Raw genomic sequence first — 24,654 nt, 5'->3', positions numbered from 1 at the left:
CACGATTTTATTTTTTGTTTTTCCTTTTTCGGTTGCTATAACGAGCGCTGGTACTGTAACATAACGAGATGAAGCGATACCAATCAAATTCCTATCGTGTAGCATGGGGAATCTACCGGCACGCGGGTTTTCATACCACTAGTTAGTTTAAATTTGTATGGGCTTTAGATAAACCCCAAAGGCCCAAAAGACATCTCGGCCCAATTCCAAAACAAAACCCTCAACTCTCCCACAGTCACTAGTGATCGATCCGTAAAACCCACCAAAACCCCCTTTCTTCTTCTACACCTCTGCAACACTCGTTTACGTCTATCAATGGCGTCTGTTGCTTTCAGAAACCCTAATTCGAGGCGCTTATTTCACCTCTCTTCAAATTTACGCTCTGCTTGTCGAGGATCCGTTGTATCCGCTTCTGGATTCCCCACGGTTGAATCGATTTCTGGAAATGATACCTCACTGGTTCCTAATCCTTGGTGGAGATCCATGGCCACTTTCACACGAACGTAAGTTTTTTCATATGTAGTTATAGATAGGTTGCAATTTGATCCATATTTGTTCAGATGATTAGGTGATATGTCATTATTTGTTCGTTTCATTTGAATCTAGTTTTCATTCATGAGTTATTCGTTAATCATCCAAATGATGTGTTATGAGTCATATGTTAATCATTCAAATGATGTCGCATTATTCGTTCGTTTCGTTTGGATACGAGTCATTCGTTTGTTTCATTTGATATGAAACTGCTTACTCTTGAGCTATGCAGTTAATATCTGTGATATATCGGTCCTCTAGTAAAATATCGGTCAGAATATCGGTACCAATAGCATAGATAACTACACTAATTTATCTATACACTTAACAACAATAATCTATAAGCTCAAGAGTAACCGGTTTCACATCAAATGAAACAAACAAATGACTCGTATTCAAATGAAACGAACAAACAATAACAAATCATTTGAATGATTAACGAATGACTCTTATTCAAATGAAAAGATATTTGACCGATGTAACCAATATAACCGATATATCACTGAATTATTAGTGTTAAATTGCTATATATATATGTATAAATTATGCATTGTATTAAAATCACTGATATCCCACCAATATCTCACCGAGATAACCTATATCTCAAATATCGGTCCTTGACCGATATCTGATATTTTACCGCATTAATTGCATAGCTCTTGAGCTTATAGGTTAATGTTGATTATTTTAGGAAATATGTAATCGGATTGAACTTTTGGATCGTAATTTTTTTATATGTATATATACAGTTATCTATGTAAATAGAGTATTTGTATGCGAATAAAAGCAGGTAGGTTGCAATTTGATATGTATTACTATTGCGTAAGTGCGTTAATTGTTAAAATGATGGGTTCTTTTTCGTTCGTTTCATTTAAATCAAACTAAAAACCGTTTGTCAGTTGATTTCACTTGATATTTGATGTCAAACCGGTTAATTGTTGTTGTATTTAGGAAATATGACAATCAGATTGAACTTTTGGACTGTACTACTAACTGACAATTGCATTTGCTGAATTTAGGATTCACCATAACTCATGTTATGTAGTTAAAGAGAAACTTATGCAGTTATGCGTCTGTATCAAGCTGAAATTACTTTATATCCAGAAAGTGGCATATATAGAATGTTATGAAGTTTGAGAAATCTGCCACTGGTTTTGCTAGCTGTTTGTTTACCTCTTAACGAGACTCTTAATGGTTCAGACCTCTTACTGGTTCAGCACTCAATGGTTCAGACTGTTTGTTTCACGAGCAGATGTCTGAATGATTCAATCATTTGCCTCTGAATGGTTAAGCATTATACAGAGTCTAAATGGTTAAGACCTCTAATCTGAATTGGTCAGACATTTGCCTCTGAATGGTTAAGCATTATACAGGCTCTTAATGGTTCATACCTCTTAGTGGTTCAACACTTAATGGTTCAGACCTCTCCTCTTACTGGTTCAGCACTTAACCATTCAGAAGTTGCCAAACAGCCCCTAAGTGTTGCCATATTATCTTTAACAAATAACAAGCTTGATGTGCCGAAAACTGGAATTTAAATAAACTTTGTGTTTGTATAACTTTTGTGTTGTGATTTATATCTATCAGGAAACCTCATGTTAACGTTGGAACAATTGGACATGTTGATCATGGGAAGACAACACTGACAGCTGCAATTACAAAGGTTGGATTTTTCATTTTTTTACATTCCGGCACTTAATATTTGAGAAATTAAAATTAGTCAGCTAACTTTATGTGTTCTCTTCAGGTGTTGGCGGATGAAGGGAAGGCGAAAGCTATTGCCTTTGATGAAATCGACAAGGCTCCTGAAGAGAAAAAGAGAGGAATCACAATAGCAACGGTTTTATATTGCTATATTCTTCTCTTTCATGTAGTCCTAGCCGTGGGTGTTTCAGCTACATAATCGGTTTTTGTTTGGTTATACAGGCTCATGTGGAATATGAGACTGCTAAAAGGCATTATGCTCATGTAGATTGCCCAGGACATGCTGATTACGTTAAAGTAAGACATCGATTTTACTTCTTGAATTCATTGGGAACATGTTGTAAGTTATGCACAAGAAGGATAAATAAAATATACAATTTACTAGTTGTTATTATAAGATTATATGACGTTATTCAACTAGAACTAATAAGTATCAGGAACTTTATAGTTTATTATCAACGTATCTTTTATTGTGTGGCGTGTCGTTAGCTTATAAGAACGTGTATTTCATGCTGTGTGGAATGTGTTTTTAAGTGCAACTTGGTAAGTGCAAATTCAAGGTTTAAAAAAACGGAAACGAGTTTCGAGGCGTTTTCACTTCGCCTCACGAGGCGTAAGCCTTGAGGCGAACCGAGGCGTAAGCCCGAGGCAGAACTAAAAAATAAATATAAATATTATATATATATCTTATAAAAATAGTAATACTAACTAAATTCATCATCAAATTCATCAAAATAATAAAAAAACACACATAAAAAAGACATAAATTGCTTGAAATTGACACAAAAACGCACAAACATCAAAAACAAATATCTAAAACCCCTGAGGCGCAGCCTTTTTAGCGCCTCAGCCCCTCTGAGGCGCACAAACAGTAGAAACCCCCTGGGGCGCGCCTCAGAATCGTTTTTTGGCCGTTTCGCCTCGAGGCGCGCCTCGAGGCGCACGCCTCAACCGTTTTTTAAAACCATGGGCAAATTAATATAGAATTATAGATATTTATTTTCACTCTACTACTCTAGCTTGTTTCACTTATTTCCTGATAATAGGTGGTCCATTGACATGTTAGTACCGAATCACTTTGGCGAACACTTAAGTGGTTATTTATAATAGTTGTAGTATATTTAATTTAGACCATATAATATATTGTAAACGGCTGGCTTGTTACAATAAAGTTACGTTACATGTTAATTTGTCAAATGTGTTGACGGGTTGAACTTGTATATGATATATTTTCGTCTTATTATTCTAATTTTAAACAGGTGTGAGTCGACTTTTATAAATTTAGTACAACCCAAACACGACATGTTTATTGATATATTTATTATTTGTAGAACATGATTACTGGAGCCGCTCAAATGGACGGAGGAATCCTTGTTGTTTCCGCACCTGATGGACCGATGCCACAAACAAAAGAACACATCCTTCTTGCACGTCAGGTTTGTTGCTTTTTATAATCGTATCGTGCGGTTTACGCCAGTTGTGGTTATAACGAAACTATAATCATCGTCCATGCAGGTGGGTGTGCCATCGCTTGTGTGCTTTTTGAACAAAGTTGATGCAGTTGATGATCCCGAGTTACTAGAACTTGTTGAACTAGAGCTTCGAGGTAAAACTTAACAGATTTTGCGTTCACCGCTCACTTTCGTAGTTTATGATGATTTTGATGTGTTTAAACTTTTAAATAAGCTTGTGTTTATGACAGAGCTTCTTAGCTTCTACAAGTTTCCGGGAGATGAAATTCCCATTGTACGAGGTTCGGCTTTGTCGGCTCTACAAGGCACGAATGACGAAATCGGAAAGAACGCCATTTTGAAATTGATGGAAGCGGTTGATAATTACATTCCTACCCCTGAACGTCAAAAGGAGAAGTCGTTCTTAATGCCCATCGAAGATGTTTTTTCAATTGCGGTATTTACTCTGACACCGAATCTATTCATAGAAAACTAGGCCTCTAAATGAACCTAACGAACACGAACTTATAATCGAACACATTTTTTTGTTCATGTTCGTTTGTTTAAAACCTAAACAAACTGTTCACGAACGTAATTGAACACAAACAAACTTAAACGAACATAGTTTAGAAACCATAAACAATCCAATTGAACATAATTGGACAAACATAAATGAACATAATTGACGAAACATAAACGAAATAAAGTTTTTTTATATTAAATAGTGATTAGTTACGATAAATTTCATTGGAAAGCCCATTTTTATTACTAGAAAACCAATTAACAATTAGTTATATTTATATAAGTTGTTAGAAAGTTCCTTTTATGTTTAAGTTTATATAAATATAGCTACTTTTTTATAAATTGAAACGCAAATAAACGAACGAACATACAAATGTAAATAAACAGACATAAATGAACACAAATGAACGAACAAAACGTGTGTTCATGTTCGTTCGTTTAATCAAATGAACAAAAACTTGTGTTCATGTTCATTCGTTTATTACCTAAACAAACTTCCGGCTGAACAAGTTCACGAACAGTTCATGAATGTTTGGTTCGTTTACAGGCACTTAGAAAAGCTCAGAATACTGATTTAGTTTTGTTTTTACAAAAGAAACCTTATGTCACGCTTACATCATTTTTAAGGGACGTGGCACTGTTGCCACCGGGCGTGTTGAACAAGGGATGATTAAAGTTGGTGAAGAAGTCGAGATCATGGGGCTGATGCAGGTAACGTAACGCGTCACATTCGTTCGATCTGTTTGTCTGAATAATCGTTCTGTGATAGCGCTTACTGCTTGCGTAATATTAATTTTACTTTCAGGGTTCCAAAAAAACCACTGTTACCGGTGTCGAGATGTTCAAGAAGAGTTTAGATCATGGAGAAGTACGTTTTTCATCTTTTACAATTCCTTATTACCAAGCTTCATTGCGTTGTTGACTTGTTGACTGTATTTTTTTATTTTTTTTCGCCAGGCTGGCGATAACGTAGGCCTTCTTTTACGTGGCATAAGTAGGACCGACATTCAACGAGGACAGGTAATTATATCATTTTAACAAAATATGTTACTACAGTAATAACGTGGTTGTTCCACAGGTGATTGCAAAGCCCGGTAGTGTAAAAACGTACACGAAGTTCGAGGCGGAAATATACGTTCTTACGAAAGATGAAGGTGGGCGTCATACAGCCTTTTTCTCGAATTACCGACCACAGTTTTATTTGAGGACTGCTGATGTAACGGGAAAGGTGGAGTTACCCGAAGACGTAAAAATGGTTATGCCCGGAGACAATGTGACTGCCGCTTTTGAACTTATTACACCCGTTGTTCTTGAACCAGGTGCGTCTGCAGTAAAAAAAGAAAATCTAAATTTTCATCTCATATGCACACTGCACAAGGAAGACCGATAGCCTAGGCCTGTAAACGAACCGAACGTTTATGAACTGTTCGTGAACCTCAGGAAGTTCGTTTATTTAATAAATGAACAAACATGAACACAACTTTTTGTTCATTTAATTAAATGAACGAACATGAACACACGCTTTGTTCGTTCATTTATGTTCGTTTATTTACATTTGTTTATGTTCGTTTCAAATTTAAACATAAAAGGGACTTTCTATGAACTTATATAAATATAACTAATTGATAATTGGGCATTCTAGTAATAAAAAATAGGTTTTCCAATGGAACTTATCGTAATTTATATAACAAATTGCATTATGTTCATTTATATTTAGTAAATTATGTTCAATTATACTAATTTATGTTGTTTATTGTTTGTTAAATTATGTTTGTTTGAGTTTGTTCATTTACGTTGGTGAACTGTTCGTTTAGGTTTTAAACGAATGAACATGAACATGCCCATTTTCGTGATTATGTTTGGTTAAAGTTAAATGAACAAACACGAGCATGCATGTGTTCGTGTTCGTTTGGTTCATTTACAGGCCTAGATACGACTATAGTGATGTTGGTTTTGTATTTATACGGGTTTATGTTTGATTTACAGGACAAAGATTTGCGCTGAGAGAGGGGGGACGAACGGTGGGTGCGGGAGTAGTTTCGAAGGTGATAAGCTGATAAACGGATAAAAGGAAAAGTCGCGTTTTCTTTTATTTTGTCGAGTTGGAGGAGGTAAGAAGGAGACTTAATTTTGCAACATTTGTTTGTTGAAGATTATATTCAAGTGTTTTGCAATTCTCATGTTAAGTTTTAGTAGAATAATAATCAAAAACACATTTATCTCTCGATACGTAGTGAGGTAACAAACCCGACCCGAAGACTGTTTCGTGTAATTAAGAATTTGCATTCTGAGGTTTTATTCTTTGTAACAACATATGGTACTTTTTTATGTGCAATGATTTTACACTTTTTATGATTTTATCATAATAGATGTAATAAACAACGCGTATAAACACTTAAAAACTTACACGTTATTGATTGGGTTTCGGGTTTATATAAATATAACCGAACGGACCTACGCTATGGTCACTTCTACTTCACTATAATCGGCAAAACAAGAATCAACATCGCCAATTTGACAAAACTGATCGAAACAAAGATCAACTCCATATCGAACGACCCAAAGTAGTCTAAGCATCAAAATCCCTATTTTACCCCCATCATTTACACCATAATACACTTCCACATTAACTCTGTTAAGTGATAACCTTCTTCAAGCAAGCCTCAACACCATCACTACCATCAATGTTGCAGCTCTAAAGTATATTTCCTTCACACTTCTATCCAACTTCTTCATCATTTCTTCATCTTTCAACCCCTTTTTCTTGTACGAGTTCTTACTAATCGTCACAATCGTATCCCTCATTCCGTTCACGGCCCACGAAAGCCACACGAGCCCAAGCCCGAGGCCCGTGTTGATAACTTTCGAATAACAAAACGGTACTCTTCCACTAGCTACCTTACACATAACCGAAAAAAGAACCGCGATTCCCGTTCCTGCAATGCTGGCTGAGAACTGAGTTAGGAGATTTGGTAGCTCCGGACCGGATTTCTTTAACGTGGAGATTGCGGATTTCCCGTTTCGGTTTTTGTCGACGATAATCGAGAGAAGGCACTCACAGGCTTGAAGGTAGTTACTTCTGTGTTGGATCGGTGTCTTGTTACGCGTTCCTTTCTTCTTTGGTGATGGCTTCAGTTTGATTTTCTCCGGGCTGTGTTGCATATGTTACATAATAATATACTTTAGCTTAATGTACAGGAATCAAGATTCTTAAAAATCATAATGTTACATAATAATATACTTTAGTTTAAGAGTTAATTACTGTTTTCGTCCCTGTGGTTTGTCAAAAATCACTATTTCAGTCCATTAGTAAAAAAGTTGCGATTTCAGTTCCTGTAGTTTCACTCTCGTAACCATTTCAGTCCACCTCGTAACCATTTCAATCCCTGAACTAACAGAATAAATGGATTGAAATGGTTACGAAATTGAAACCACAGGGACTGAAATGGTTACGAAATGGAAACCACAGGGGCTGAAATGGTTACGAAAATAAAACCACAGGGACTGAAATCGTAATTTTTAAACTAATGGACTGAAATAGTGATTTTTGACAAACCATAGGGACGAAAACAATAATTAACTCTTCGTTTAATGTACCTCTTTGGAGGAGCAACGATCACGGTTTCGAGCTCTAATGCAGAACCATAATAGCTTGTTGCATCGTAATCCAGCCTGTTTTCGACAACATAGTTTCAAATTAGTGAGTATTTACGAGAACGCAGAGGTGGCAATCATGACACGTTTCCCAAAATCGATCAATTCTGGTTGTGTTTTAATAGTTTTAAACTTGGCTGAAAAGGAAACCAAGTCGAACAGGTCAAAAGTTGGTCATTTACAGGCCTACATGCACACGTACCTATTGAACTGCGGTACCAAGGACTTCCGCCATTTAGTCGAATTCTTCGACGTATAAAACTCAGCAAGAACCGAAAGTATGTCCTTCATTTCAGTTCTAGTTCCAATAAACGACACGTGTCCATCCTCATGGATCATAATTTTAGAATGTCGAACCAAATCACCAACGAAATCGATCAAAGGTGAGTCAAACTCTGGATCTTGATAAACAAGTTGACAATTCATTTGACCCGTAACAGGAACATTCGGCTTGTATTCAGTTGTTAACGATTGCAGGCCCGTTAAGTCAGAAAACGGAAACAGATCAAGTCGGTCTTTTTCTACTTCGGTTAATTCAGACGTTGGAAACTTGAAGCTGAAAAGTGTCGAGTTTGCGCAACAATCTGTCGAAAAACAGAAATGAAAATATCAAAAGTTATTGTTACAGCTCGCTAAAAGTCTTAATAATGAAGGGCTGGCAATTTCTACATGAACATGATAACACGACACGAACCTACACGAAGTTAACAGGTTTCGTGTCTTAACATGTTAAATACCTGTTAACCCGTTAAAACCGGTTTATTATTTTAAATAAAAATATGTGGGGTTCCGGATTTTAAATAAAAAAAATACTTGGATGTAAACTTTATGTATTTAATAACAGGTTATGTTCGTGTCTTAACAGGTCGTGTGATACGCTGGAAATTTTTTTGTCTCTTAACATGTCATTTCGTGTAACCTGTTTATTATCAGGTTCGTGTTCATGTTTGAATAATCTGACACGATAAGATTTCGTCTTGTGCTCGTGTTTACGTGTTTTGGGTTTGTGTCTTAACAGGTCGCGTTGACATGATATGCCAGTCCTAAAAATGATTATGGGATATCGCATAATTAGAATCAGATAGTGAACCTTGGATGTTGATGAGTGCAGGCTTTGTAACAGTCGGGTCAATGAGCTCAAAACGATTGTTGTCGAATAACCCGCTTATTGGCTTACTTGGCCCGACATTCTGTTGCTGGCCCATAACGAGGGGGCTTGATCGTATGACATCATCGCGTAGTTCATAACTAGGCAAAAGCCGTTGAGAGTCCTGCAATAACGAATTAACGACAAGCGTTAAAACTTTAACGATCATTTGAACCGTAGGATTTTTGGTCAGTTGTGATTTGACCAAACCTATCTAAAGTCAAATTTTTGGCATACAGTTTATTTACCAAACATATTGTGATCTAATAAAATTATCCCTTGTTCAAATCTCTTCACACAAAAAAACCTACAACAGGTTTGGTTTCATCAAGTTCGTTACAATTATGAGCTCGGAGCTTAGATGATAAACATATAGACACAAATAGGGGTGGGCCGGGTGGCAATCTCAACGTGACACGAAAATAATCAGATTTTGGGTTGTCATACTGACATGCTTAATTAAATGTGTTGTGTTTGGGATGACGTGTTTGACACAAACAAATAAAATAAAGGGGTGGCAACATCCAACCCGCCAACCTGTTTAACTAAACTGGTCGACCCACTAACCCGTTTAACCCATTTATTTTACAACTCACCAAACCGATTAACAAGTTTACAACTTGATTATTACCTACCAACCCGACAACTCATTCGACACGTTTAAATAAACAAGTTAAATGGGCCCTCTTCAGGTTACACAATTTTAAGTGTGCGCGAACTAGTGATTTTTTACACATAAAAAAACGGGTCGTGTCCTGGTTTAACAATTCAACCCGCCAACCCGACCCCTAAACACAAAAAAGCATATATCACAAAACTTAAAATCCAATCAAACCCTTATTCCTAATAACCCACCCACACTAGGCCTGTAAACGAACCGAACGAACACGAACATAGGCATGTTCGTGTTCATTCATTTAACTTTAACCGAACACGAACACGAACATATAATCGAACACATTTTTTTGTTCGTGTTCGTTCATTAAGAACTCGGGCATGTTCGTGTTCGTTTATGTTCGTTCATTTAAAGCCTAAGCGAATAGTTCACGAACATAAACGAACATAAAAAAAAATTAACTGAATATATTTGAATAAACATAAATTAACATGATTGAAGAAACAAGTCTAATATATTATATTTCATCCGAAAACACATCTAAATAAGGGTTCATAGATATACTAATTAGTTATATTTATATAACTAGTTAGAAAACCTAATATTTATTTATTTATATAAATATAACTATTTATGTATTTATTAGAATCTAAACGAACATAAACGAATGTTCACGAACATAAATGAACGAACATAAGGTGTGTTCATGTACTTCCCGCCGAACAAGTTCATGAACAGTTCATGAAGTTTGGTTTGTTTACAAGCCTAACCCACACAATTCAAGATTCATCAAGTATAAACCCAATTCACAATTTAATCAAAACAATCATATTAAAGCAACATACCCAACCAAAATTTAAAGAAAACCCCTACAAGATTATGAAAAAAATAATAATAATAATAATAATAACATGAAAACTGAAATTCACCTTGTTAAATCTTTGTTCTGGAAGAAAGCATAGAGTAGGAAGATACCCATTAGAAGACATAAGATATAGCTTCACCATAGGTGATTAAATTAAACCAAAATCTTGTTTTTTGTGTAGTGGTCTGTGAGTGTTACAAAATCTTTACATTTATTGTATTAATACTAAGGATAAATATTTTCCATAAAGTTTTGATTGGTAAAGAAAAAAAGATTTTGGGATTTTTGCCATCCAAATAAATTATTAAATTTAAGATAGGGAAATTTGTTGAATTTAATTCTTGTGGCTTTGGAGGGTCCAGCTGGAATCTGATTGTGGTCAGAAATGATGCCAAGTTGTTCTTTGTCAGCTATGAATGGGCAGTAGATATTTTTGTTTAATTTTTATGAGTGATTGACATAAATGGTCCTCTTTATATGTTTATTTTGCAGATTAGTCCTCATGGAGAGTTTTGAGTCACTACTCTAGTGTTTTGGGTTGATGGTAGTGTATGTGTACTTATGGTAAGTGTAGTGTAGATCATAGATGGGGGGTGAGAATTTCGGACATGATACGAAAGGGTGTGTTTAAATGTACGCTTATACCCTTTTGAATACGCCCCTTAATGTGTGAGGAAAGTATTTATTTTAATAGTGGGTCCTTCAGTTAAGTTTGTGAGAGAGAGGTACGTTTAGCAACACCCATGTAAAAATGCAGTAGAAATCTAAATATTTGATTGATTTGTAGAAATGGTGCTTGTATGTTAAAAAAGATTCAAAGTGTCAAGTTGGTGAATTTGTTGGTTTAAGGAGCTAACAAATAGATTGGAGTGATTTCAATTGTAATTGGAGTTTTAAAAGTATAAAACTATAAATGGAAGTGATAAAGCTTGAACTTATAGGTATTGTATCTAATGGGTCAGTATGGGTTAAACACTGGGTCAAGTGTCTAAGTTTATTTCTAGAAGTTTGAATGGACTCTATGATAGAAGATCATGTGAGAAATTACATTTGTAGTTTTTTCTGAATTTTTAAATAGTTAAGTGCAAATGGGTTTAGTTTCTAAATTTATCTCAAAAAAAAAAAAAAAAAAAAAAAACATAAATTTATGTCATATTCCTAGCTCTTCAAGTCCTACACAATCTGGCTCTTTATGGATTCAAGACACCAAAGTATGTTAGAAAGGATGAACAGCCTTTTAAGAATGGTTTTATTCTCCCTAGTTTTCCTATATACAACCATTCCCTCTCCATACAATAATCCATTCACTTATACATGTCATACATATTACATATACAAGTTAGTAGTTCTAATTGGGTCGGTTTTGGTTCAAAACCATAACAATAACCGTGATGTCGGTTAATGGATAATCATAACCATGACCGATCAGTTATGGCTAGGTTGGTTAATCGGCTTTGAAGGTTTTAATGGGTCGGTTATGGGTGATTAACTATGAATTTAGACCTAGCTAAAAATAGCTCATTTTTTTGTTTAACATGGAATAAATTGTTAGTATGTATTTCTATACATTACTATATTACATAGTTTTAAAAATACATATAATCCATAATATTAATATCGTTTATTACCATATATTCAAACAAAGAGATATGCAAATAAATATTCAACCAAAACAATATAAAATAACCCCTAAATACTAAAAAACGTTCAACCAAAAGCATCAAATATTAAAAAAATGGTGAAAAGTCCTAAATCTGACAAAGATTATACTACATGTCGGTTCGTTTCGGTTATAGTGGGTATTTAAATATTGATAACCATAATCGACCCACTAATTTCGGTTTTTAGAAAAATATTAACCAACCCATCGGTTTTTTTATTTAGTTCGGTTAATAAACCATTTGAGCCTGTTATGGTTAACCTCTGCTCGCCCAAGCTACCACACCCCCCAAACACTCTCAAAACAGCCGCTCACCCCAGTGCTCACGCATTACCCCTCGCGACACCTCGTTGCAGTGCTCGCAGCCACCTGGCCTCCTAGTGGCTCACCCTGACGCTAACGGGTACCACAACACACAGTCTAATAAAAGAAAGTCGCAGTTAAAAGAAAATAAAAAAATAATAATAATAACAATGAAATGCAAAGATTCGTTCAACCTAAACACCAACCCCATCGTAGATTATTAATATTTTCATCCGTTACAGAAAAAACCCCTTTTCTCAAAAAGCCTCGTTGAAACTTTCATTCAACATCAATCAATAATCACCCAAACCCTAACAAATTCCACCAAAAAAACCCTCAATTCATCCACCCAATTTCACAATCCCACCAAAACCCATCACAAAATCCCCCAAATTTTCAACCAAATCGGTGATGGGTAGACCGTACACAGACCCATCACGCCCATCTGCACCATCATCATCATCCTCCACAACGTCATCACCACCGGTGCTGACGACATCAATGTCAGTTACAGAAACAGTGAAGGGAGAACACAATTTCAAGATATCGGGGTACTCGTTATCGAAGGGGATAGGGATCGGGAAATATGTAGCGTCTGATACGTTTACGGTGGGTGGGTATTCATGGGCGGTGTATTTTTACCCGGATGGGAAGAGTGTGGAGGACAATGGGAGTTACGTGTCGTTGTTTATCGCGTTGGCGAGTGAAGGGTCGGATGTTCGGGCTTTGTTTGAGTTGACTTTGGTTGATCAGAGTGGGAATGAGAGGCATAAGGTTCATAGTCATTTCGGGAGAGCGTTGGAGAGCGGGCCCTATACGCTTAAGTACCGCGGTAGCATGTGGTAAGATTTGTTTGATGCCGTGTGTATTGGTTTGTTATGTTTTGTTAAGTTGTTGGGGTTGAATTTGTTTGTTTAGGTGAATAATGTTTAGTTAGACTAGAGGGTATGGAGAGCCTCATCCCCAAGGGGATGGGCCGCCACGTCAGCGCCACGTAGGCTCGGCTTGGAGGGGATGGACCTAGGGGGTGGGGGATGAACCCCTTTATATATATATATGTATGTATGTATAGATGTGTGTGTGTTAGGAGAGAGGAGAGAGGCCCGTCACAATCGTCGTCTTGGAGCCGGTTTTCACGGGACAGGGCGAGGGGGGCGGTGTGGCCTCGCCGGGCCTAAGCCGCCCCCCATATCGCTTGGTCTTAGTTTGTTTGTTAGCAATGTTGTTAACGGCGAATAGCAACTAATAGCGATAAGGTACCTATATGCTACATAGCAAATAGCGATAAATAGTGGGCTTTGTATATGTATATTATATATATATTTAACAAAATACCCCGGTATATATATGCTATTTTACATGTATATTTAACAAAAACCTAAAATCCAGCCATTTTATAGCTATATTTCTTTGCTAGTTATATTAAAAAATAAAAAAATAAAGCGTCGCTATTCTCGCTATCCATCAGTACAACGCTAATAGCGACACTAGACCTATATGCTACATAGCGTGCTATAGTGATCGCTACGATCGCTATTGACAACTATGTTTGTTAGGGGGTGTTTGTGAATGAATCAAGAATGACTTTTAGTAAACTAATTATATTAGGGTCTGATTTGGATAATTAAGTAAGGAATCTAGGTAAGAAATATTGTTTGGATGGATATAAATTTCCCTATTATTTGTTTTTTTAGGTTGCAGGACTCACATAGTCCCATTTGAAACACTTAGCCAAACGCCCTTCTTGGTACACATCGATGATAATAGCATAGTTGTTAATAGCGAATAGCGACAAGGGACCTATATGCTACATAGCGAATAGCGACAAATAGCGACCACTATTTTATATATAGTGATACACTAGAAAAAGAATTTTGAAAACTTTTATATGTATATTATATCAAAATACCTTGGTATGTATGCTATTTTACATGTATATTTAACAAAAACCTATAAATCCAGCTATTTTATAGCTATATCTAATTGCTATTTACATCAACAAAAAAAAAAAAAAAAAAAAAACTAACTGTCGCTATTCACGCTATTGGTCGCTATGGCCCAAATAGCGACACTTGGTCGCTTTGCTACATAGCGCTCTATAGCGGTCGCCGCTATCGACAACTATGGATAATAGGTTATTATTTTTTTTTCTTAAGAACGAGTTTTGAAATATCGGAGATTGGATTTATTGCCAATGCAATCATAGAGTTTTGTATGGAAGCATTGCTTAACTGAATAATGTAGGTTTGATAATTCTTGAGTAATGAGAGTGGACCGTATACTTTTAAATACAGGGGTGGTATGTGGTTAGATTGATGTTTGTGTTGGTTTGATTAGATTGATGTATTTATGTTATCTCAGCATGTTGAGATTTATGTATTTGTGTTGGTTTGATTAGGTTGTTTTGTTGAATGTTCAGTTTGTTTTTTTAGTTTCTTGTTAGGGGGTGTTTCAGTAAACTAGTCATATGATTATTAAGGAATAATTGTGGTAAGCACAATGTATATATCCCTAGATAATCTTACTTTGAAATTACTTTTTTTCTGTCTTATTAAGTTGCGACGTTCACGATTAAAACAGGTGTAGTCAAGGTTTAAAAAAACGGAAACGAGTTTCGAGGCGTTTTCCCTTCGCCTCACGAGGCGTAAGCCTCGAGGCGAACCGAGGTGTAAGCCCGAGGCGGAGTTAGAAAATAAATATAAATTTTATATATCTTATAAAAATAGTAATACTACCTAAATTCATCAAAATAATCAAAAACACACATAAAAAAGACATAAATTGCTTGAAATTGACACAAAAACTCAAAAACAAATATCAAAAACCCCTGAGGCGCACCTGAGGCGCAGCCTTTTTAGCGCCTCAGCCGCTCTGAGGCGCACATACAGTATAAACCCCCTGAGGCGCACCTCAGAATCGTTTATTGGCCGTTTCGCCTCGAGGCGCACGTCTCAACCGTTTTTTAAAACAATGGGTGTAGTATGTGGTAAGCTACACGCTTCATTGTTTGCTAATGATTGATCTTTTGTGATTATGATGCGTTATATGAATAGTGGTTTATCAACTGGTTTGGATTGAGTTTGTTTATTTGTTTGATTTTTCTGTATAACTTGGTTCTCTGTGATTTAGCTGTCTTGTTTGTTTAGTGGGGAAGTTGAATAATGAGTGGTTGCATAATCTGTTACATAAAAATGAGTTATGTAAACTGGTTGTTGTATCATGTTTACATAATTCTATGATGCTTTTTTTATTTTTTTTATTTTTTTATTTTGAGTTTTTATGGCATCTATAGGTGGCAAAATGTTTTTCTTGTTTAGTTATAGATTGGTCGATTTGGGTTGTGTATTATCTTTAACGGGTCAAGTTGGTGAAAACAAAAAGGAAACCGGCAACCAAGTCTAATGTAAAAGTCACCTAAAGTATATTTTTAATGCATACAACCTCCTAAATTGTTTTTAATCTTCAAAAAGTTAGATCATTGTTTCACTATTATAGTTTTTGTAATTGTAATTATAATTATATTTAAGTTAACACATTTAGTTATTTATTAAAACTTAAAAATGGACAGAAATGTTTTCGTCGATTTGACATTTTTTTACCTGTAAAAAAAGACGAACCCATTGACGTGTGACTCAAGCTATAAATAGTTTTTATCTTCAAAAAGTTAGATTATTGTTCTACTAATATAGTTTTTGTAATAGAGTAAATTACAAAAATCGTCCTTTATGTATGTTACTTATTGCAAACTGTGTCCTTTATCTTCAATAATTACAGAAAACGTACTCGATGTTTGCAAACCCTTGCAAGTTATGTCCTTTAGCCCTAACTCAGTTAATTTTTCGTGGTTAAATCTAACCAAATGGACCCCACATGAGGGTATTTTGGTCATTTTACTCTCATGTGAGGTCCATTTGGTCAGATTTAACCACAAAAATACCCTCATGTAGGGTCCATTTGGTCAGATTTAACCACAAAAATTAACTGAGTTAGGGCTAAAGGACATAACTTGCAAGGGTTTGCAAACATCGAGTACGTGTTCTGTAATTACTGAAGACAAAGGACACGGTTTGCAATAAGTGACATACATAAAGGACGATTTTTGTAATTTACTCTTTGTAATATTATTGAACACATCTAGATACTATGTTGTCATATTGTTGGTGACTTTCAAACATTATTAAGTTTTTGTTTAGTTTGATCTCTGTGCCCAAATAGTAATATAATCGACCCAAATCGACTCGTTTGATTGTGAAATACTGCAGGGGATACAAGCGGTTTTTCAAAAGATCCGCTTTAGAAACATCAGACTACCTAAAAGACGATTGCCTTCAAGTTCATTGCTGCGTCGGTGTGGTCAAGTCCCACACCGAGGGTCCTAAGTCCTACTCGATTCACGTGCCACCTTCAGATATCGGGCAGCATTTCGGGCAGCTTCTGGAACATGGAAAATGGACCGATGTCTCTTTTGAAGTAAACGGAGAAACCTTTGCTGCCCATAAATTGGTTCTCGCAGCCCGCTCACCTGTTTTCAGGGCCCAACTTTTTGGCCCAATGAAAGATCAAAACGTCAAGTGTATCAAAGTTGAAGACATTGAAGCCCCGGTTTTTAAGGTTCGGTTTAATATATTGAAATAGTTTGCTGCAACTAGCTTTGCATATTTCGGAGTAAAATGCCATTTCCGTCCCTGTGGTTTGGCCAGTTTTGCGACTTTCATTCAAAGGTTTGTTTTTCCCCAACTGGATCCAAAAGGTTTGAAAGCTTGCCATTTTCATCCGGCTCGTTAACTCCATCCATTTTTCTTCGTTAAGTCATGGGTATTTCCGTCTTTTTTGTTAACTTAAAGGGCAATTTTTTTTGGATCCAGATGCGGAAAAGACGAAAATCTTTTTTGTTAACTTAATTGTTCTTATAGTTAACAAAAAGACGAAAATACCCTTGATTTAACGGAAAAAATGGATGGAGTTAACGACCCGGATGAAAATGGCAAGGTTTCAAACCTTTTGGATCCAGATGCGGAAAAACAAAATTTTGGACGAAAGTCGCAAAAATGGTCAACCTTAGGGACGAAAATGGCATTTTACTCTTTGTTTTGTTTTAACTTAGTAACTAGGGTGTTGCACCCGCGCTTCGCGGCGGGGCGACCCGATTTTTGATCCGAAACAAAAGTATGTCGACACGTGTCTTACATTGACTGGAAAAATTACAAAAGTATTTAGAAAACGTAAACATGTATATAAGCAAAGTAAACTAATGGGGAATCAAATTTATTAAGTTGAGGGACTAAATATGTATATTAGGAAAGCTAGAGGGACTAAACATGTATATTAGCAAAGTTAACTAATGAGGAATAAAGTTTATTAAGTAGAGGGACTAAACATGTATATTATGATAGTTATAATAGAAGGACTAAACACGTAAGTTAGGTAGAGGGACTAAACATGTATATTAGAAAAGTTAACTAATGAGGAATAAAGTTTATTAAGTAGAGGGACTAAACATGTATATTATGATAGTTATAATAGAAGGACTAAACAGGTAAATTAGAAAAGTTAAGGGTTAAAAGCGAAAAATTATTTTGAGCACTCATAAGAGGACAAATGGCTATGTCGGAGTGGTCAGCCGACATAGCCTTTTAAGTGTATATAGAATGTTTGGTTCCCTGTAACTGTCTTACAAACGTCGGGTTTTTCAGGCGCTGCTGCATTTTATATACTGGGAAAAACTGCCCGACATGGAAGAGCTAACGGGCCTGAATACAAAATGGGCTTCAACTTTGATGTATCAGCATCTGCTTGCAGCTGCCGATCGATACGGTTTAGAGAGGCTTTGTATGTTATGTGAATCTAATCTTTGTGAAGGTGTCGCCATTAATACAGTTGCAACAACATTAGCATTGGCCGAACAACACCATTGCCTCCAGTTAAAGTCCGTTTGTCTAAAATTTGTCGCATTGCCCGAGAATCTCAGAGGTACGATGTTTTTATATTTAGTACAAACTAGAACTTTTACCCACGCGTTGCGGCGGGAGTTTGATTATTAGTAAAGTACCGACGCTGGGTGTAGCAACCGAAAGAGATAACGTAAAACCATGGGTAAAAGAACATCGAAACGTCAACGTACGTATTCGGAAAAATTGCTAAAAGACGAAACGCTAAAAGCAAAAAAAAATATATATATATATATTAAAAGGCAAAATCCGAAAAGGAATAAAAGTAGAGGGACCAAACTTGTATATTAGCAAAGATAAAGTAGAGGGTCTATAAGACACAACTATGGGTGCAAACGAGCCAAGCAGCTCATGAGCTACTCGAGAACGGCTTGAGAAAAAGCTTGAAACGAGCCGAGCTTGAGTCTAAAATAAAGCTCGTTTATTTATCGAGCCCGAGCTCGATCCTGGCATGTGAAGCTTGTTAGGCTCGTCGAACCTTGGTGTAAACGAGCTGAGCCGAGCCGAGCTTATTTAAACTTGTTTACGAGCCGAGCCTGAACCTAAAAATAAGAGCCTGAGCTTCACTTATCGAGCTCGCGACTCGCGAGCCTAAAAGAGTCTATTATATGTATTATTTATATTTAGGATATTAATTAATGGATAATAAACTAGTCGAGCCCGAGCCGAGCTTGAGCTCGAGCTCGATGGCTCGTTTGCACCCCTAGACACAACCCTTAGCTACTGTAGCTAATGGTTGCGTTTTAATAATAATAATGTGATCTAAAACATGTTGTTCATCAGCTGTGATGCAGACCGACGGGTTTGACTACTTAAAAGAAAGCTGTCCTGATGTGTTGACGGAGCTGTTGGAACAAGTGGCTAGAAACAACGAGCATTCTCTAGCTGTTTGCAGTCACCCAAATGCGATTATACTCGATGGAAGTGATGTTCATGGTAGACGGGTTAAACCCAGACTGTAATTGTAGACATTGGTCTAGCGTACTTAGAAACTCGTGTCTGTTAATTAGTGGTCGGTCATGTATCTGTTCATTGTGAAAGGTTCGACTCGTTTGTTTGTGTTTTTGGAGTTTTTATGGTGGTTGAGTTTTATAGTTATGCTGGATTTGAACTGCTTATGGATTGTGGTCTATGCAGGGACTATTTCGTCAGTTTTCGCATCTTTTGTTCGTCACTGTTTTCTACTGTTAACTCAAAATGATCCAAACCACAGAGACTAAAATGACATTTAACTCTAGAACGAATTTGAAACATGTTTACTATTTATTAATTATCCTTTTCAATTTTAGGTGACTGAAAAATAAGTCCTTAAATAATAATAAGTTTTATAACTGTTTCATTCATATTAAATAGTTATAATAACCCTTTTTAAAAATGAAACAATATTAAAACTTGAGTTGTTTTTACAACTAGAAGAAAAATATACTAACCTTTATCGAAACAAAACTAAAACTTGGTAACACCATCATATGATTTTATCTTTTCTTTAACAGATACATGGTGTAGTGGTAAGATGTCTTTCCTCTATCTTCAGAGAGACGAGAAGTTCAAATCATGCAAAGTTAGTTTGCACTTAAAAAATCATTGTATCCCAAAAGTTATGTGAATCATGGTTAATATACAATAATTGATAAATGTTTTGGCTTTTAACCAGGCTTTAGGTTGTTATGTATTATTAGAATGGGAAAACATGTGGATCAAATTTATAGGTTAAAATGGGTTTGAGTCATAAAAGTGTTGTTACCAAAAATGAGTTCACTTATTATATTTATTTACGTGATGACTACTGGCGACAAATGTGACGGTAGCTGACTAGTTGTGGTGGTGTTGGTAGACAATGTCAGCTAATGATAGGCGTTATTGAACCCGTTATAAATCAAGAGTGATCACCTATGGCTTTATAGCCTAGTGGCATCATGGGGGTGGGATAAGGCTTTGAGACCAATAGGTCGTGGGTTCGATTCCCATAAGGAGGTTTTCCCATATTTATTGGGGTTTCTCATGAAATGTATAGGCATTATGCCTAGTAGAGATGAATATGATCGGGTGGTTCCGCTGGTTGCACGATGATACTTCAATGGTTTGTCAGTGATCCAAATTTGCCATTAAAAAAACAAAAAAAATCAAGAGTGATCAATTTTATAACTATATAAATAACTTACCATACAAATAAAAACTTTATTAATCAATTCATTTTGCATAATAGGCTATAAATATTTGGCAAATAATAACATTCTTGTAATATTTTTCTTTCGAATTCGGTAAAACCATCACAATAAAGAACACCCAAAATGACTAAAAACGTGTCTAGTAAGCTGTCACATCATAAAAACACTAATTTAAACAAAAAAAAAAAAAAAAAAAAAAAAACACTAAAACCCACCCAATAAGAAAACTTAGAAACATTAAAAGCCATTGACACATCATCACCATTTTTTTTAACTTTTAACCACTCATTTACATCACTCAGGTGCTGTTTGTTTTTTCTGCGGGAAAAGGTCTGCAGTCTGCGGACCACATCTGCAGGAGAAAAGGTGGACCAAATGTCTGCAGTCTGTAAGGAGAAGAGGGTTTGTTTGTTTGTTTTTTTTATATATAAAACCTCTTCTAAGGTTTAAAACACACACACAACACACAGTCACACACTGATCTCTCTCTACTCTCTCTCTACAATCTGCAGACCACCACCGCCGCACCACCACCACCGCACCACCTCCGCCTTCACACCACCGCCATCATCTCCGATCTGGGTTCTACCACCACCACCACCGATCTCCGCCATCTCACCAGCTTGTTTGGTTCGATTTGGGGGTTTTATGGGTTCAACCACCACCACCGATCTCCGATCTGGGTTCGATTCGGGGGTTTTCGTCGTTCAACCACCAACACCGGTCTCCAATCTCTCTCTCTCTACGGTATCTCTCTCACTCACTCTCTCTGGGTTCGATTTGAGTTTCGATTTGGGGGTTTTGGGAGCCGCACCGGCGGCGTTGGCAGGGAAGAAGGTGGAGGTGGTGGCGGAGACGTGGTGGGGAGATGGTGGAGGTGGTGGCGGAGATGTGGTGGTTTCGATTTGGGGGTTTTGGGTGGTGTTTGTTTTGTGGGGGTGCATGTGGTGGAGGTGGTGGCGGAGATGTGGTGGTGGAGGTGGTGGCGGAGATCTGTGGTAGTGGAGGTGATGCAGGTCTGTGGGCAGGAGAAGAGGTCCGCAGACTTAAGGCCATGTCTGCGTGGGGAAGAGGTGAGGCAGACGTTTATGGTCTGCAGATCTTCCGGAAAACAAACAAACTGCAGAGTTCAAATATCTGCGCGCGTCTGCGCGGCGCAGACATAAGTGGCCAGAAGTACTTCTAGCCAAAAAACAAACACCACCTCAGTGTCCTTGTCCTAGTGTCCCGATAAGTTGGACTATTGGTTAGTCACTTGATTTCTCTCATTTATTCAGGTCTCAAGTTCAACTCCCACTAGCATCACTTTGAAAGAAATCAGTGATGGCAATGACGTTCAAAACTAAGTCGAACCCGATTTTACCGAAGTAGGCCTTTGGGCCGGGCGGGTGAGTTAATTATTTATTGTGGATGATGATCTAATAAATTTTGGGCGACTTTATGGAAGACTTTATGATGATCTAGTAAATTACTATGATGATGAAACTAGGGTGTCATTCATTCATTACTCATTAGGGTTTACTACATTTCCCCCAAAACAAACCCTAGAAAATGGTAAATCATTCTTTTCTCTTCAATCTTCAATCTTTCACGATGAATTCACTTCAAATTTATGATTATTATTGCAGTTGTTCTTCTCCTACTTCAAGGATTTGGTCGGAAGAGAAGTCACCGTTGAACTGAAGAATGATTTAGCGATTAGAGGCACTCTTCATTCCGTCGATCAATATCTCAATATCAAACTCGAAAACACCAGAGTCGTTGATCAGGACAAGTTCCCTCACATGGTAAGCTTCTTGATTTTGTTCTCGATCGTGCTTTTTTGAGGTTTACGTCGTTGAAATTGATGTGAATGTTAGTCATCTGGAGACTTGTAGTTGTAGGTGATTAGGTTTTGTTGAATTGGATTGTGATTTAGAAAACTCGTAATTGGATTAGGTTTTGCAGGATATTGTTTTGAACATTATGAAAATTGATAGTCTGTATGTAGAATTAGGGCTGTAAACGAACTGAACATTCTGCGAACAGTTCGTGAACTGTTTGGCGGGAGGTTCGTTTACGTTCGGTCCTTTAACTAATGAACAAACATGAACAAGAAATTCCGTTCGGTTAGTTAAATGAACGAGCACGAACGGATGTCTCGTTTGTTCAATTGCGTTCGTGAACGTTCGGTAATGTGTTTGTGAACCGTTTGGCGGGAAGTTCGTTTACGTTCGTTTAATTAATGAACATACATGAACGAGAAATTCCGTTCGGTTAGTTAAATGAACGAACTAGAACAGATGTCTAGTTCGTTCAATTGCGTTCGTGAACGTTCGGTAATGTGTTCGTGAACCGTTTGGCGGGAAGTTCGTTTACGTTCGTTCGTTTAATTAATGAGCATACATGAACGAGAAATTCCGTTCGGTTAGTTAAATGAACGAACTCGAACAGATGTCTAGTTCGTTCAATTGCGTTTGTGAATGTTCGGTAATGTGTTCATGAACATCCGTTCATGTTCGTTTGTTTATGCTGTTCATTAGAGATTTTTTAGTATTTATTTATTTTATCTAAACTTTTTATGTCCGTTAATTCTTGTTTATCTCATTACCTAAACAAATAAAATAGGAAACCCTATCTCCACCGTTTTTATGCACCATTCCACTTTCCTTATGATTTTTCACATCGAAAAATGCTATCAACATTCGTTCAACGATTAGGGCTTCAAGGTCTAGACTTTAGAGCATTGCTCCCTCTAACCACCGCCGTCTTCGCTGATTTTATTTGTGTCTGACGTTCCTTTCCTTAATGACCGAACACGAACAAAAAGTCTCGTTCTGTAAGTGTTCATGAACCGTTCGTCAACACATTATATCCTTAACGAACGGACACGAACAAGGCCTTGTTCGTGTTCATTCGGTTTGTTTACAGCCCTAGATGTAAGTTGTGCATGATTCATGACATGTTTGTGCTTAAGAAAAGAAAACAACTGCATTTGAAATTTTGTTTCGGAATTGAGGAAGAAGGTTGCAGTGTCTTTATCCATTATAAATGAATTGTAGATTGTCATGTCGATATGTTTATGGAAAACATGAGTTGCCAAAATCCTGTTAGGCTACCGGTTTTGAAGAAAGTTCTGGGCCAAATCGCTTAGGTTGGTTGGGTCGGCTGGACCGGCCAAAATGCAGTTTAAAATGTTATTATATTTCAAAATCCCTCTATAGTATGAAGTTTTTAAATGATAAAGATGGTTCATAAGTATAATGCATATAGTAAATGCGTATACTGAAAACAAATTGTTAAAGATAAATAATAAAGGTTAAACGGTCCGGTCAAAGTTCCGAACCATCGGCTGAACTATTAACCTGCCAAAACTGGATTCTGGACCGAAGCGTTAGAACTCCAAACAAGCTGGATCTGCTTTGGTTTGGTCGGTAATGGTGTACGGTTTATGGACACCCTTAGGTTGCAGAGCGCTAGAAAATACATACACAAAGGGGGTGAAATATATAATTTGACTATAGTTTTTTTTTTTTTTTTTTTTTTTTTTTTTTAATGTTCTCATACTGAAAACACCGTTGTTTAAAAGGATTAATATTAATACAATATAAGACGATTAGGTGTAACAGTCATCATGTGGACTTGAGTTATTGAAACAACTTTCGAATGAGTTGACTGAGGGTATGCTTTATATCTAACGGGTCAAATGGGTAAAACGAATCATACAAGTGAAAAGGAAACCGGGCAGTAATAGCGGTTGCTGTTACTTTGTTTACGTTTGGTGTTTTATGTTTGCCTGTTTTTGGTGATATGGCAGCTTTCGGTGAGGAACTGTTTCATCAGAGGATCAGTAGTGAGGTATGTGCAGTTACCGCCAGACGGAGTAGACATCGAGCTGCTCCATGATGCCACTAGAAGAGAAGCCCGGGGCGGTTAGACACATGTAGTGTGTTTTACATGCTTTTGTTAACTCTGAATTTTGTAATTTGAATTTTGGATCTCTTTTTATTATTACTCCTTTGAAATATCACCTTCTTCTTTCCTGTTATAAACCACCCAAAGCTTGTAACTTTGCAAAAACTTTAGGTTTGGGTGGTGTAAAAATC

At 36.7% G+C, this 24,654-nt stretch overlaps 4 protein-coding genes across 4 annotated transcripts; 3 read left to right on the top strand and 1 right to left on the bottom strand.

The window, feature by feature from the left end:
* The first annotated feature begins 232 nt into the window (after positions 1-232).
* LOC110943384 (elongation factor Tu, mitochondrial) lies at positions 233-6,561 on the top strand. Its single transcript, XM_022185138.2, has 12 exons — positions 233-503; positions 2,119-2,194; positions 2,279-2,371; positions 2,458-2,532; positions 3,567-3,671; positions 3,751-3,841; positions 3,938-4,143; positions 4,836-4,919; positions 5,014-5,076; positions 5,166-5,228; positions 5,287-5,527; positions 6,195-6,561. Exons 1-12 carry the CDS (start codon positions 316-318, stop codon positions 6,263-6,265), a joined length of 1,356 nt encoding a protein of 451 aa, XP_022040830.1. The 5' UTR covers positions 233-315; the 3' UTR covers positions 6,266-6,561.
* A 13-nt stretch (positions 6,562-6,574) lies between these two features.
* On the bottom strand, positions 6,575-10,807 carry LOC110943392. The gene is made up of 5 exons (XM_022185146.2): positions 10,555-10,807; positions 8,953-9,133; positions 8,065-8,446; positions 7,806-7,880; positions 6,575-7,359 (listed from the first exon to the last, which is right to left on the bottom strand). Exons 1-5 carry the CDS (start codon positions 10,630-10,632, stop codon positions 6,861-6,863), a joined length of 1,215 nt encoding a protein of 404 aa, XP_022040838.1. The 5' UTR covers positions 10,633-10,807; the 3' UTR covers positions 6,575-6,860.
* Positions 10,808-12,661: 1,854 nt separating this feature from the next.
* On the top strand, positions 12,662-19,552 carry LOC110943370 (BTB/POZ and MATH domain-containing protein 2). The gene is made up of 4 exons (XM_022185124.2): positions 12,662-13,295; positions 16,716-17,064; positions 18,147-18,423; positions 19,185-19,552. Exons 1-4 carry the CDS (start codon positions 12,865-12,867, stop codon positions 19,361-19,363), a joined length of 1,236 nt encoding a protein of 411 aa, XP_022040816.1. The 5' UTR covers positions 12,662-12,864; the 3' UTR covers positions 19,364-19,552.
* Positions 19,553-21,962: 2,410 nt separating this feature from the next.
* LOC110943377 (sm-like protein LSM2) lies at positions 21,963-24,600 on the top strand. The gene is made up of 3 exons (XM_022185132.2): positions 21,963-22,123; positions 22,198-22,356; positions 24,366-24,600. Exons 1-3 carry the CDS (start codon positions 22,121-22,123, stop codon positions 24,483-24,485), a joined length of 282 nt encoding a protein of 93 aa, XP_022040824.1. The 5' UTR covers positions 21,963-22,120; the 3' UTR covers positions 24,486-24,600.
* The last annotated feature ends 54 nt before the right edge of the window (positions 24,601-24,654 follow it).

The sequence above is a fragment of the Helianthus annuus genome, chromosome 1, assembly GCF_002127325.2.
Source record: "Helianthus annuus cultivar XRQ/B chromosome 1, HanXRQr2.0-SUNRISE, whole genome shotgun sequence".
Lineage (NCBI taxonomy): Eukaryota > Viridiplantae > Streptophyta > Magnoliopsida > Asterales > Asteraceae > Helianthus > Helianthus annuus.
The sequence above is the reverse complement of the archived record's forward strand: the minus strand, read 5'-3'. Positions and strand labels throughout refer to the sequence as shown.